Source organism: Aotus nancymaae, unplaced genomic scaffold (assembly GCF_030222135.1).
Source record: "Aotus nancymaae isolate 86718 unplaced genomic scaffold, 86718_ANA_hifiasm-v0.15.2.pri h1tg000108l, whole genome shotgun sequence".
Lineage (NCBI taxonomy): Eukaryota > Metazoa > Chordata > Mammalia > Primates > Aotidae > Aotus > Aotus nancymaae.
In genome coordinates, this window is record NW_026988523.1 from 26930587 (window position 1) to 26946768 (window position 16182).

A 16182-nucleotide genomic window follows, 5' to 3' on the forward strand; every position below is an offset into this window, starting at 1 on the left:
TGTTGATAATATTCCTAAAAATACATATACTTTTGCTTGGACTTTTAACTTCTTATTGTAATTAAAAATGTTTAATTGTTAGAAGAACTAACTCCTACTGTTCTAGTATAATGACGCATTCTTCTAGGCAGGTTTGAATTGTGAAGTGCAAAGTAGGGTTTCATTCAGTTGACACTTTACTATTGAGATATGATTCTACTTTTCATGAACAAACTACAATCAAATTCTGTTGCATATGAAATACCATAACCAAAGCATGGAAACCATCTCAAGGGTAGACTTTGGACTAAAAAAATAGCATGGAAAATAGACATTTTCATTCACTCATTTGTTTTTACATTCTTTACTCCTACTTGTGGGTGAAAATTTGCCAATTCAATTTTTATTTCTTCTCATATCTGTTCAAATGAAGTGGAAAATTTTCATAGGACTAAACAGTTTTAAGAAAATTGAATAAGGAAGAGAGAACTGAATATTCACAAGTGATATTAATGAGAGGATAGAGATATTGTGTTTATCTAAATTTAGCTATTTACTCCTAAAACATGAATTCGCCTCCCACTGATTTTCTGAGTAACTTCATCTGACTAGGAGACAAACATCAAATTTCATTTAGCTGAAATTGATTAATCGAAGAGCACCATTTATGTTTAAAGTTCATTCAAGGTTTTCTAATGAAGAAGTTCTCCTCCTAGTAAAGTACATATTGTTTTATTTTTTCTTTTGGGGTGTGTGCATGTATATGTGTGCGTGTGTGTGTGTGTGTGTGTGTGTGTGCATTTAATGATTTGGGAAATGCAAAGTAGAGAAGAAAAGATGAAGTTGATTTTAGTCTGATTAAATATTGAGCTACAGAAACATGTCTGATAACTGAATGCCATAACCTTGTGCCTTTTAGTCATGGTTTTGCAACTAAGGAGGGGAATTTATAAAGGGCTCCACAAAATGGAGGCATAAGGTTTTCCCAGGCGATTGTAGATCAGATATTCAACCATAGAGAAGACCTTACTAGACTCACTTGTCCCACAGAGCTTGACAGAGAATACAAGATGTTACAAAAACACATTTTTGTATTAGTCATGTCTATGGCACGCTGCCATTGCCTCTGTCATATGTTTCAGTACCAATTACCACTTTCAGCAAAAATATTATATTGGTACCAAAAAAAAAGTCTCTCACTGGTAAAAAATAATTTAACATTACCAAAGCTATTTTGCCATCTGACTCTTGAACCATAAAAGGTGACAAAAACTATTCACAAGAAATAATCTTTAAAGAATAATGATATTGTAAAAAGATACTGGCATATATATACTGGTAAAAGAAAATGAGTTTCGGCTGACAATGGAGGTATAAAAGTGGAGTTGCCTCCTGTGATACACAAACAGCAATCGCTGTTGCAAATGTGCTGAGGGACATGAAGTACAGCAGTGAGCTTATGGATACAACTTGTGAATACCCAGAAAAAGATGAAAAGGGACTTTTTACAAACAGCCCAGGTGACAGATGATAATGGCATAGACTAGGTTTGTGAAGTGGCAGTAGATTAGGCAGTGTAACCAACAGGAGAAGATGTGGGATTGGATGCAGAGAAGGAAAGAATGACTCACAGGTTTTTGATTGAGTTCTAAACAGATGGCACTGGGAATAATGGGTGAGAAACAGGTTTTAGGTCAGAGAAAAATCAATAACTATTTTTAAACATCTTAATTTTAAGAGGGCTGCTAGAAATCTAATAAGAGATACTGACCATGCAGTTGAAGATTCAAAACTGAAGCTCATAGTGGATATTGAAGAAGAGCTTTAATTTTGCAATTTATATAAATGGATGAGATCCTCTAAGGAAAAGGTGAATAGAAAGAAAAAAATATCTTTTTAATTTTCCTTGTAGAGATTCTGATGATATGTGGAGAATGGCAATTTTATTTCTTGTTCTCTGATGCTTATACCTTTTACTTTTTTCCAGCTTCACTGACATTCTTATGATTTCCAGAAAAATACTGAATAAAAGTAATTTTAGTAGACACCTATGGTTGTACTTAAATGACAGCTTTTCAGTATGTGGTCATTAAATATAATTTTTTATTGGTTATTTTGAAGACAACTCGTCTTGGGTTAAGAAGTTCTTTGGTCCTAGCTTTTCAATAGTTTTTTTTTTTTATTGTTAATGAATGTTGAATTCTTTCTCAAATACTTTACGATATTCATTAAAATTATGATATGGTTATTTCTTTTAACATGATCTATTTATGGAATAATTTCAACTTGGTGATTATGTATTCTTTTATAAATATATTACTCCTTTTGTTTTGCTAAAATATTTTATATAATTTTCCAACTCTGTTAACCAATTAAGTTAATCTCTAAATGTCATCTCCAAAACTATCCTTAATAAGTTTTGTATCAAGGCTGTTATTCCCATAAAATGAGTTGGGAAGATATCTTATATTTTCTATTTTCTGAGAAAAAGTATGTAAGCTCAGAATTATATACTTTTGAAATCTCTCTTATAAAATGTTTGTAAAGCATTATGGGCGAGCCCAGTTAGTTTTCCTCCAAACAATATAAATTTGTTATGAAGATTACGAATAGGTACTCAATATATAAATTATATCAATTCTCAAATAGGTATCACTTACGGATGGCTTAAAAACTAAAAAAAAGCCTTCCAAGTATCCTTTTCAGTATTACAATGACATGAGAGGATTGTTTCTCATATCATCCCCAATTTACAACTTGAATACTCGAGCTTAAAGATTTGAAGAAGCCTGAGGTCATGCAGTTAGTACAGAGGACAGCAACTACACATCACCATGAAATGTCTCATTCCAGAATGTGCCATGTCCATCATGTTATTCTGAAAAATTTATTATAAAAAGGACAATTTGCTGAAAGTTAACTTTGCTTACTTTTTAAACATAAATTATAATCGTGATTATATTTCCACAATTTAGGGTAAATTGAAGGAGCTATTTAAATAAATGGAAATACAAATGTCTCATTTCATATCTTATGAATATGAGAATCTGCTTATTTAATATCTATGTGAGTAAAAGGACAAGAATACAATAAATATCAAGTAAATATGATTTAACATTAATTATTATTTTATCACCAACAATATTAGTTATCTACTACCACAGGACTAGTAACCTCCAAACTTAAGTGACTTAACCACCACTTTATTTCTCAAAATTATGTGAGTCAGCAATATTCTTTTGGTTGGCTGGTAAATAAGTTGGAAGCTGAACAGGTGAGGTGCTGCATGGATGAGCCTCACTTTCCATGTGATTTTTCATCCTTAGAGAGGCTAAAATGGGCTTCTTTACATGTAGTCTCTGGGAAATGTTCCAAAACAGCAAAAGCAGAACCAGTATGGCCTTTTAATTCTTAGCTTCTGATGTTACAAAGCGTAATTTAGCTTCTGATGTTATACAGTGTAACTTTTGTTACATTATATTGGTCAAAGTAAATCACAAGGCAAATCCCACATTCAAAGATGGAAAAATAGATTTCACCTCTTCATGGTAAAAAGCTGCTAAATCACGTGGCAACTGGGCATAGACAGACACATAGATCATGGTTTCCTCAGGGCCACTATTTTAACAATCTTTTACACAAACTAAGTGACAGCTTGATGCCCTGCCTTTTGAAAGGTAAAGTCCGTAATTTTTTAACCTTATGCTGAGATATAAAATACATGATGTTGGTTTGAGAGCCTCATACATCACTCTAAACCCTTTTTGCGGCATTTTAATGAAACTAGGATGCCTTCATCTTTACAGAATATAAAAAGAGATCCTCTGAAATGTTGTAATCTCAGTCATAAAAGAATGTAGGCACTAATAAAAAATATTTCATCAGATGTCAAAATGAGAAATATTGAGATAAATTGTTGGGATAGAATGTGTAAATAATCCATTCATTTTGATGGTATTAAAATAATGACAAAGAGAAGAAAATAAATTAATGCAAATAGTCTGCATTTTTTTTTAGCAGCAGACTTTTTCAACAACTTTGATCTCTCTGTGGAAACATACCAATGGCTTGCTAAAGAAGGGAGAAAGCACTAAAGTCTGCTCTGAATTTTAGTTAAGATACACTCAAAATCGGCCGGGCGCGGTGGCTCAAGCCTGTAATCCCAGCACTTTGGGAGGCCGAGGCGGGTGGATCACGAGGTCAAGAGATCGAGACCATCCTGGTCAACATGGTGAAACCCCGTCTCTACTAATACAAAAAATTAGCTGGGCACAGTGGCGCGTGCCTGTAATCCCAGCTACTCAGGAGGCTGAGGCAGGAGAATTGCCTGAACCCAGGAAGCGGAGATTGCGGTGAGCCGAGATCGCGCCATTGCGCTCCAGCCTGGGTATCAAGAGCGAAACTCCGTCTCAAAAAAAAAAAAAAAAAAAAGATACACTCAAAATCACGAATTGTCTTTTGAAAATACATACTGTTTTAAGGTCCTGATATAATATCCATTTATAGAACACTTAATATGTTTCAGACATTATTTATTAAATCCTTACTATTAACCCTAATAAAACAGAGACATCATCTGTATGGACTTTTAATAGGCAGGAAATAAGGCTCAAAATATTAATCTGCCTACCTGTCTTCAGACAGGAAATAAGGCTCAAACTATTCATCTGCCTACCTGTCTTAAGACAGGAAATAAGGCAAAAAATATTAATCTGCCTACCTGTCTTAAGTGGTGGCACTCAAATTTAAAGTCATCTTTTTTTACATTTCACTTAGTGCTAATGTCATTACTGCCATTCAAAAATTTTGTCATAGCAAGTCATCACCATGTATATTGAAAATTTTTCAAAAATATTCCTTTTCCCTTTTCTTAAATAACAAAAAGATAAGGCAGCCTTGTTACAAAGGTCTTTTTAATAAATTTGATGAATGCTAATAATATATGTAACAGGTTGTAGATGGAGTACTTTACATGTATTTTTCCATTTAATTTTATGAAGCCTTTTACAAAAGAGGTATTGTTATTTTTAATTTTCAGTTTAAGAAATAGCCTTAGAGAGGCCCTAGCACCTATCATACTATATAAATCAGAATCACTATGATCAGTACTATAGAAATTATTCCAAAAACATGCTAATATGCAACCACAGTTGGAAGCCATTACTTTAAATTGTTTACTATATATAGTTAGAAAAAAAAAATTGATGATATAAATTTGGGGATGGCTAGAGCAAACTGAATAGCAACCATTTCATAATTTTCTTATCATTATATCAAAATTTCCCAGTATTTACAATTTTTCATTTCAAAATCATATACTAATAGGTAAGAATTTAAAGATATGTTAACACATTTTCAGAAGGAAATACATTTTGTTGACACATTGCTAAAATGAATTACATTTTAATGACTTTTGGTGCTTTAGACCAAAAGTGCTTTAGTTAGAATATAATATAAAACATGGGGTCATTATGATTGGAGGAAAACATGCATATAGACTACTGCTTAAATCAAAATTAGCTTTTTCTTTTACAGAAGCATTTAAGAAAAAAAATCAAGTACAATTTTGCTGTTCAATTTTCTAACAAGTCAAAGTAAAATATCATGTGATCAATCATTTTAAAAGCAGTAACTTCAAAAATTTCACATGCATCTTTTTCTTGAATTCTTTTCAAAGTCTACTCCCAAAATTAACTGTATTTAAATATATCTGAGTAAATTTCAATGTGTTAGTGTATTGCATGGTAAGCCTACGTTTGTATTAAACAATAATCTATAGCCAAGTATTACCCAACTATGTGTAAATCTATGTATAAATGAGTAGATACCGCACTTGAAATTTGTGTCTATATTATGCATAAATATCCTATCCTACTACTAATATATTTAGGCTTATTAAGGTATCCAGGAAGTTAAGCTACTAAAATCACCAAGTTATATAAAAAATTAAGACCCAATTAAAAATATTATTTTGTCACCTATTAAAGTAGATAAATCCTCTCAAATCAAGTAAATGATTTTTAATGATCATTTTCAGTTCTTTAGAATGTTGAATATTTTAAGTTGCCACTTATTTCAGAGACATAACTCTTAAACCACTATAAGAGTTTCAGGAAATTCAATGGATCTCATTCAAGATAAAAACTTACCAGCAAATTTGATGTGAAATTTATTTTCAGGCTTTAATATCTGGACATACAAAGGACAATTTGGAGCAAAATCTTTCACAGCCCATGCTCTCAAAATTGTTTGGTGATCCTGAAATGATCAACATAAAAATATCTTGTCATAAGTTATCATTTTTATAACACATAAAGTAAAAATAAGCAATCAGCTTGCTTGGTCACATCCATAGTTAACACTTAGACACAAAAATCACTGTGAGGACTTATTAAGGGCACTTGTTATTCTTTTTTTTAATTGTACTTTAAGTTCTGAGGTACATGTGCAGAACACGCAGGTTTGTTACACAGGTATAAAGGTGCCATGGTGGTTGGCTGCACCCATCACCCCATCATCTTCATTAGGTATTTCTCCTAATGCTATCCCTTCCCTAGTCTCCCACTCCTTGACAGTCTCCAGTGTGTGATGTCCCCCTCCCTGTGTCCATGTGTTCTCATTGTTCAACACCCACTTATGAGTGAGAACATGCAGTGTTTGGTTTTCTGTCCTTGTGTTAGTTTGCTGAGAATGTTGATTTCCAGCTTCATCCATGTCCTTGCAAAGGACAAGAACTCACCCATTTTATGGCTGCATAGTATTCCATGGTGGATATGTGGGGCATTTACTATTTCTATAAAAGAAGGTAATAACAGCTAATTCAATCATAGCTAATTACCAGCACTTAGAATATTAGCAAAGGTTAAGAGAAAAGTAGCTAGACAGACTTAAAAATAATTTTCCTAGAAAATTCCTGCAGTCAGAGCCTTCAGACATGTAGCACAACTAATAGTTTGTAGTAGGAATTTCCAAGGAGAAATAAAAAATGTACATATAATGTCAACATGCTTAGAAAATTACTTTTTATATAATAGTAAAGGTAAAATAATTTTGACCTGTATATGGGTGATGGGTGTGTGTGTGTGTGTATGCGTGTTGTGTTGACCTGTGAGGTATGTTTGAAGACATAAAAAACTCTTCAATATAATAAAGTATATCAAAAATATTTTTAAAAAGATGGTTAGCCTAAGAAAGAAAATCAAAACCATGCTTAACATGAACTCCTTTCCATAGTAGTCACCCCATAAATTCTATGAATTGAAAAAATCAAGGAAGATTATTAGAGAAATGTGCCACAGAGTTAGCTAACACATTTTTTAAAAGGAAACACAAAGGTGCTCTAGGATAGCACTGTCCATATAACAGCCACCAGGTACATCAGGCTACTAAAATTTGAAGTAACTGAACTTAAACAAAGTTAAGAATTTAATTTCTCAATCACAATAGCCATATTTCAAGTGCTGAAAGCTGCACATGGCTAGTGGCTGCCATATTAGACAGTGGAGATAACATAAAATGTTCACCATCACAGAAAGTTCTATCTGACAGCACTATTAGTGAAAGGAAAGGAAGATCCAAAATACAGATAGACATGAGGGACTGTTTATCCAAATGCAGATAGAAGAAGTTGTTATTTATGGTTGGAAACTGCTATGAACCGAATGATTCTGTCTACCCCAAATTTATATGTTTAAATCCTACCCCGCATTGTGAAGGTACTAGGAGATGAGGCCTCTGGTAGGCTTCATGATAAGGCTAGTCATCATGAAAGGGATTAACATCCATATCAAAGACACCCAAGAGAGGTCTCCCTCACCTGTTCAGCCATGTAAGGATGTTGCAAGAAGACAACCATCTAGGAACCAGGAACCTAGTCCTTACCAGACGCTAAATCTGCTGGCTCCTTGATCCTGGACTTTCCAGCTTCCAAAATTGTTAGCAATACATTTCTGTTGTGTATAATCTACCCAGTCTATGCTATTTTGTTACAGCAACCCAATTTAAGATAGTAACTTTAAGTTACGTGAAAGTTGGTGAATGATAGCCCAGCATGGTTTACATGGACCATACGTATCTTAAAGGCAAACATTCAAATATCATAATGAGCCATCAAGTGAATACTTGTTAATCCATGTGACATGCTTTTAAATCTGTTTGAGAGTTATAGATAACTTAGTGGAGGATTATGTTTATTTCTCTTTCACTAGAAGTAAACAATTTTAAATGAAAAGGAAAAAAATAGAAAGTAAACCACTATATATGTGAAAGCATACCAAATTATAATTTTTATTTTATTTTATTTCATTATGCTTAACATCGTGTTGAAGATAAGGGGCTATTCTAGGGTTTTTACTCCTGCTTTGTCCCTCAATATCTAATTAGACTTGGACAAGTTAAAGTTCCTCATTAGTAAAATGTAGATATTCTGTATCTTATAGGATTGGTGAAACAGACAACACGTATATACCTTTCAATAGTGATTGGCAGTTGGTTGTCGAAAAAAGCTGTCTTTCTTATTATATCATCTTAGTAATAGTAGAAGTAATATCATTAAGGATAAAAGATGAATAACAAGGATTAATTTCTTAGGAAGAGTTTAAAGTGAGACTTGTCTGATGACACCAGTAAAAATGTAACATTAATAATAAAAGAAGAAATATAGAAGGGCAGAGGTCTATCAACATGAAAGAATAAGCTCCTAATAAATTGTCCTTGCATATGACAACTGTTAAAAAAATCTATGAAACATCATACAAAGGCCCTAGAAAATGAACTAAAGTAGGCAGATTTTAGAGGGGAGTTAAAACTTGGAGGAAATATCTTGCATGTTATAATTTCCCCGTTTCTGCTGTTGTGACCTGAGGGCAGCTGTGGTTATCACAGCAGCACCAGTTGGCTAAGACTTCACAGCAGCCCTGCCAGAACTAGGGAATGCAGCCTGGAGCAAGCAGGGCCACTGGAGACCGGAAAAGGGAGAGGCAGCAAAGAGAAACCACAAATACTGTGAATAAGTGTAAACATCTTTGGCTGATTTCTGAACCATGAATGCATGGGGAAGCATAAAAACAATGTGAGCTGACATTTGTGAAGCATTGCCAACCTCAAATTTGAGTTGAACCAACTTAGCTTCTGCTAAAACGAGAGCGTTAACATTCTTTGGAAGAATACAGGAGTATCCAAGTCTCCACAACATAACACAATATCCGAAGTACAATGCTAAATTACTCAATTTATGAACTTTCAGAAAAATGTGACCTATTTGCATGAGAAACAAACAAAATGATATTCAATAGATGGTAGCTACTAGACACTGTGAGACGTCAGAATTAGCAGAGAATGACTTAAAGCTGCTACTAGAACTACGATCATCAAGGAAATGAAAAACATTTTTGTAATAAATAAAAAAAGAAAATTTCAGCAGAGTAATAGAAAATATTTTTAAATTAAAAAACTGAAGTTCATGAAAAAACGTATTTACTAGAGGGCTTTGAAGTAGATTGGGAATGACAGAAGAAAGAGTCAGTGAACTTGATCATAGATCAATAGAATTTACCCAATTTGAAAAACAAAGAGAAAAGGTAAGGAAAAGGGAACAGAGTTCAGGCACTTCTGTAACGATCTAAAAAGGTCATACATAATATAATTGAATTCCCAAAGAGAAAACAAAAGAGAAAAAAGGGCAGAAAATGATTTGAAGAAATAATGGCTGGAAACTTTTTAATTTTGTAGAAGACATACATTTATATGTATATATCTTCTTTATTTGTTTACATTTATAAACAAAAAGATAACCATGCCTCACCACATTTTATTCAAACTGCTAAAAAAACAAAAATAAAGACAACATCTTGACAGTACCCAAAGAAAGAGTCACATGGCCAAGGGCTCTCAGCAGAAATCGTGAAACCAAAACCACCACGGAAAAAATTCTAAAGATTGGAATGAAGGAAAAAAACAAAACAAAAAAAACCTATAAACCGGAATTGTATATCTAGCAAAAACTCCTCCAAAGAGGAAGGTGAAATAAAGGACTTTTTAAAATAAAGAATCTAATGAAATGTACTGACATTGGAATCATACTACAAGAAAAGTTTAAGAAAACTATACAAGCTCAAGAAAAGTGATACCAGGGAAAAAGAACTTCAGAAATCAAACAAGCATTAAATGAAATGCTTAATGTCTGAATGACTGTAAAAAAAACTATTTTCTCTTAATTTCTGTAAAATATATAATCTGAATAAAGCAAAGGTTACATTATTTTTTAGTGTGGTTTCTAATCTATGGATATATTATATCTAATAACTATAACATAAAAGACAATAGGAAAGGCATAAATGCAAGTATCCAATTTTAACAAGTGGTATAACAATGACATGAAGTTGACTATGCGGCAGTAAGGATGCATATTATACTCCCTAGAACACATAAAAAAAAATTCAAAAGGCACATCTAAAAAGCCAATAGATATATTAAATTCAATGCTTTACAAAATCAAATAATAAAAAATGTGTGAGAGGAAAAACATACAAACAAAAATTAGAGGAAACAAACAGAAAACAATTTAGCTAGAGCTGTATCTAACCATATTATGACATTAAATGTGAATGGACTAAACATGTTAAAACACAAAAATGTGGATAGCCAGAAAACAAACAACTCAATTAAAACTGGGCAAAAGACTTAAACAGACATCTGACCAAAGAACATATAGATTAGAGGAAGGAAAAGATACTCAACACATGTCATTAGAAAGTTGCAAAATAAAACAATAAGACACAACTAAACACTTTTCATAATAGCCAAAATCTAAAATGCTGAAAACATCAAACACTACAGAGGATATAGAACAACAAGAAGTTGCATTCATTGCTGGGGGTGGTGAGGGGGATGCAAAATGGCACACCAATTTTGGAATACAGTTGGACAATTTCTTACAAAACTAAGTATACCCTTACCAAATAATCCAGCAATTGGGCTCCTTAGTATTTACCTAAATGAATAGAAAATGTAGGTCCGCACAAAAACTTTCACACTCATGCTTTTTAAAACAACTTAATTTATAATTGCGAACACTTGGAAATAACCAAGATGTACTTCAATAGATGAATGGATAAACCGTGCTACATCCATACAAGGAAATATTCCACAATGCAAAGAAATGAGCTATCAAACGAAGAAAAGACATGCAAAACCTCAAATGCATATTGCTAAGTGAAAAAAAAGACAATCTGAAAAGGCTACATACTCCATGATTCCAACTATATGTCATTGTAGAAATGCAAAATTATGGAGACAGTAGAGAGGTCAGTGGTTGCCAGGTTGGGGAAAAGGGAGGACAGAGGATGTACAGGTAAGGCAGAGAATATTTTTAAGACCCTAAAACTATTCCTTATGATATAGTAATAGTGAATCCATGTCATATTACATTTGTCAAAACCCACAGAATGTACAACACAAAGAGTGAACCCTAATGTAAACTATGGACTTTAGTGAAATAATTTATCAATATTGGTTCATCAGTTTTAACAAATGTACCACAATAATGTAAGATGTTAAAAATGGGAAAACTTGCTTTAGGGGGTGAGATATGGACATTTTCCATATTTTTTTGTTCCATTTTCTCTGTAAACCTAAAATGGCTTAACAATAACAACATAAAAACTCTAGCTAATTAAAAAAAAGTGAGAAAAGAATAAGCTGTACAGTCACAGACCTTGGGCTCTAATCTTCACTTCAGAGCTTAAAAAATGCGTGAGTAAAGGAAAGTCAGTATGAATCTGATTCTTACTACAGAAGTTTTGGTTATTGTATAATGGATGTGTACTACTTGCTTTTCTTCTTTATCTTAATTCTTGGCAAAGCTGACTTGTAGATCACTGGCTCCCTAAAACGTTCTCCTTTGGCTTATCTGACACCATGGCCTTGGTTAGCCTTTGACATTCTTATCCCCAACTGAACTCATCTTGCTGCTGGTAGTCCTTACTTTTCCCAAAGGAAAACACAACCAGATGCCAAATTATCAGCTTCTCCGCCTCACCTTACATTAGTGAGTTCTCAAATCTTGTTGAATATGCCTCTAAATATTGCTTTAATAGGTTCCACTTCTCTCCAGCAACAGTGCCACAACCTGATCTAGAAACTTGTCACTTCTGGCTTCGAATGAGGGCAACAGCCCCCCAGTCAGCAAATCTATCTCAAGCTTTCACTAATTCTGTAATCTTATCAGACGTAGTTTTTTTCCAGCTAAAATTCTCATTGTTGTACTTGGCTACTTAATATACTATAGTGCTTTCATTTATTTTAGCATCAAGTTCAAAATTCTTAACAAGGTTTACAACAATCTTTATTAAACTCTTCCCAAACTATTTCCTCATCCTTCCCTTTCTTCACTCTCGCAATAATGCACATTCTCCACTCAGATAACCAGCATTCTGACATAGAACCATTTGCCCAAAACATTCTTTACTGGTTCACCCCTACTCATGCCTCTAATCCCTGTTACAAAGTCACTTATCTAGGAAGTCTTTCCTTCTGATGGCTGGTAAACTGGGATAGATGTCCATGATACTTCATCGCAAATATTCTGTATACAATTAACCCCATCTGATTTTCAGCATTTTTAAAAGTCTGTCCTCAGTAAACTGTAAGCTCTGTGAACACAAGGACCATGTCTACATTTTGCTCACCCTAGCTTATCCCCAAAACCTAGCATTCATTTGTATATCACAGATGAATAAGTAAAACAATATTTGCTTCATAGAGATAGTGTGAGCATTAAATATGATAATATAAAGAGATTTAGGCATACAGAAAGGATTTAGTAAATATTTCAATTCAATGGATGAATACATTGGATAAAGTACTTATCCTAATGGTCCAGAAATCTTCCTGGTTTTATTCATAATTTATGCCCTCAAAAAACAGAACGAGGCCAGGTGCAGTGGCTGACACCTGTAATCCCAGCACTTTGGGAGGCCGAGGTGGGCAGATCACAAGGTCAAGAGATCGAGACCATCCTGGCCAACACGGTGAAATCCCGTCTCTACTAAAACATACAAAAAAATTAGACGGGCGTGGTGGCGTGCGCCTGTGGTTCCAGCTACTCTGAAGGCTGAGGCAGAAGAATCGATTGAACCTGGGAGGCAGAGGTTGCAGTGAGTCGAGATTGCGCCACTGCACGCCAGCCTGGTGACAGAGCAAGACTCCGTCTCAAAAAAAAAAAAAAAACAGAATGAACATCAATAATTCTAAGTAGCAGATCATTAAGTGAGGAAAAAGGAAAAGAGCTGTATGTATAACATGGCATAAATATGATATGAGAAATGGAAAAGAAATATTTTCCTAATACAGATAATAAAAGTAGCACAGAAACAAGATTTTAGTTCATTTTTTCTAAAAGCAGAGGATAAGATTAATTTTTTTTTAACTTTTATTGGGGACAAGTTCATCCTTAAGTAAAATGCTCCATACTTCTAACCATGGAGTAAAATATTTATTGTGATAACCTTAGAGTAAAGATGCTGTAATAATAAAGATAAGAAACTTGGGACACTATCACATCATCTAGGTGTCTATTGCTACTGTGAAACAGAACATTCAACCAAAGCCAGTTTGCCTAAAAATTAAATTAGTAAAGACTGTCTCCATAAAATTCAACTTAATAACTTGTATTATTTAAAAAGTATTTGCTGTTTTTCAAAGGACTTACAATAAATCATATACCTAGGGCAAGAATTATTTTACTGAAAACCAAATAACCCATGAAAGAACTCAGACACTTTAGATGAAATTTTATACAGAAATATTAAGCACTATATCCATAAATTTATAATTTTTATTAGATTCTCAAATGGAGTATGTAACTTAAAAGTGACAAAACATTGATCAAAGGTATCACTTTCCATTCAATTTTTAATTTAGCAGCACTTGAAAACTGATATATTGACTTTGCATACTTTGAGTATATCTTGCTAACTTATTCACTGGGCACTTTATTTCTTAAAATTACTAAAGTGATATTGAATTGTAAAACTTAAAATAACACATGTAGATAGATTTGCCCAAAATTTATGTGTGATTGAGCAAACTAATCATAATTACTTATATAATAAAGAGTTTTAAAAGCCTAATGGCAATCTGGACAACAAACCCATCTTGAAAACACCCAAATGTATTGTTGTATAAACAACAATACATTTATTGCAAATATAATCCTTGCCCAGAGAACAATGAAAGCTTCACAGTAGACTGGACTCAAAAACACTTTGAGGTCAGGGTCTATTTTGTTCAAAATTAGAATGTCCAGGTGTAATATGTAGACTGATAAAAAGTATAAGGTTAGATTACATACACGTATATCTGATAATATCAAAAACTGAACATAATTCTATACAGAGGACTCAAAGTATCTATTATCTATAACTCACTGTACATCTGGGACTGAAACATTACCTTGAGTTCTAGTTTGAGGGAAAAAAAAGTCCTTGCTTTTTTAATGATCTCTCAGGGACTGTAATCCTCTTTTGATTCCCACTCTTGTGGCTGAAAATGTAGCACTTCTTACAGATACTTAATGATAAAAACCCGCTTGCCTGTTGGAATCTCCAGATATATTATCAAAATCTTATCAGAAATTTTGGGACTGAACAGAAAAGTAGCTAAACTCTTTTTGTACTCTTTCTGAAAGCTGCAACACTGTATTATTTCCTAGGACTTGGTCTGAGTTGGAGTAATTCATCCAGAATTATACAATCCTTAAATTGTATGTTTTACTTACTTAAGTCCTCTCCCAGGTTGTGAAGGAAACTTCCTCCAACACCAAATACAATTCCGAATCTTAATCCTCTTGAATTTTTCCTGATCTATTTACTCTATTTAACATAGTCATGACCACAATACCCAAAAACCTCTTGAAACTCACTGGTATACAGATGTCAAATGAATAATAAAGTGATTCATAAAGAGGTCAGGTTATCCTGACTGCATGTAACTGAAGTCCAGTGATGTACACCTGTCCAAAATTTACCAAAAAATATTTCTGGGCATATTAGAAACTCTGTTATATCAGGGATCTCAAGGTATCATGTTTTCAAGTTTAAAACTCTGTGATTTTTGTGAGTCGTAAGGAAAAATCTTTTTGAGAACAAGTCACTAACCACTGGGTTGACTAAAGAGCAAAATAGAATTGCAAAATACCCCCAAAGAACCTAAGGCACATTTCACTAGGGAATGACATAGTACAGATGATTATGTGCTTAAGGATTTCAATGCCTAAAGTGCGTCTTCTTAAAACCAAACATAGTTGAAAAAAAAAGTAAAAAGCTTCCATAACAAACATTTTATTTCAGCTCTTTTCTAATGGTGTCTGAAGGGGACATGAAGGGAAATGACTGTCTGAGTGTTTGGTGATTGTTTGCTTTCTTCTCTAAGATACCATATGTTCAAAAATGCATGTAATAATCAAGAATAAATATGTCTCTGACATTTAAGAGGAAAGTCAGCAGCCTGAGCTGGGAATAAAAACAATTTTTTTCTGAGAATTACAACTTAAAACCTTGGGAGTCAAATACCTAAGATGCCTCAAAGCCTCTCCCCTCAGCGTGAATAAACATTAGACAGGTTTCTTCCTGACTGTAGGCCCCTGACCTCTCTTTACTTAGAATGTTTATTTTAGAAAATTTTCCATTATAAATTCTTTCTCTGCCCCTTTGGGATGTGAATCTTCCCTCTACCACTTGCCAGTGTTTCTCAAGGGCCTGGAGCCTCCCTCTGCCCTGATAATGTCAACAGTTATTTCACTAAGCAAACAGAAACAATAAGAAAAATCCACTTCCACAAGCCCTCTTCACCACATGTGGCCACAAACATTCATTCATCTCTATCTATATATACTGTTTTCCCTTTTGTTAAAATGAATGAAGGTTTTACACCTATATCCAAGAAAAACTTTCCACCCCTGCACAAGATCACATCTTATTTGTGTATTTTCTAATTTTCCTCTCATGATCAACTTTGCCATCTCTGGTAGATATGCATATTTAATTGCCAAATTTTTTTCCCACTGAAAAAAGAAACAGAAGGAAACAAAGCTTCATTGATCAAACATTACCCATCAGTTACTGCCTGATCTCACTGCGCTCATATAGAGAAAACACAAAGTCCATAATTGTTACCTCAAATTCCTCTGTGCTATTAAATTTTAAT

General features: G+C 33.6%; 1 protein-coding gene across 3 annotated transcripts in view; it reads right to left on the reverse strand.

Annotated features, from left to right (window-relative positions):
* Nucleotides 1-16182, reverse strand: part of KCNT2 (potassium sodium-activated channel subfamily T member 2) — a 390893-nt gene that overhangs the window by 161701 nt on the left and 213010 nt on the right. For all 3 annotated transcript variants that reach the window (XM_012444610.3, XM_012444608.3, XM_012444609.3), the window contains exon 13: nucleotides 6129-6237. In XM_012444610.3, the coding sequence (XP_012300033.1) occupies nucleotides 6129-6237 (109 nt within the window). The remainder of the gene's footprint in view (nucleotides 1-6128; nucleotides 6238-16182) is intronic.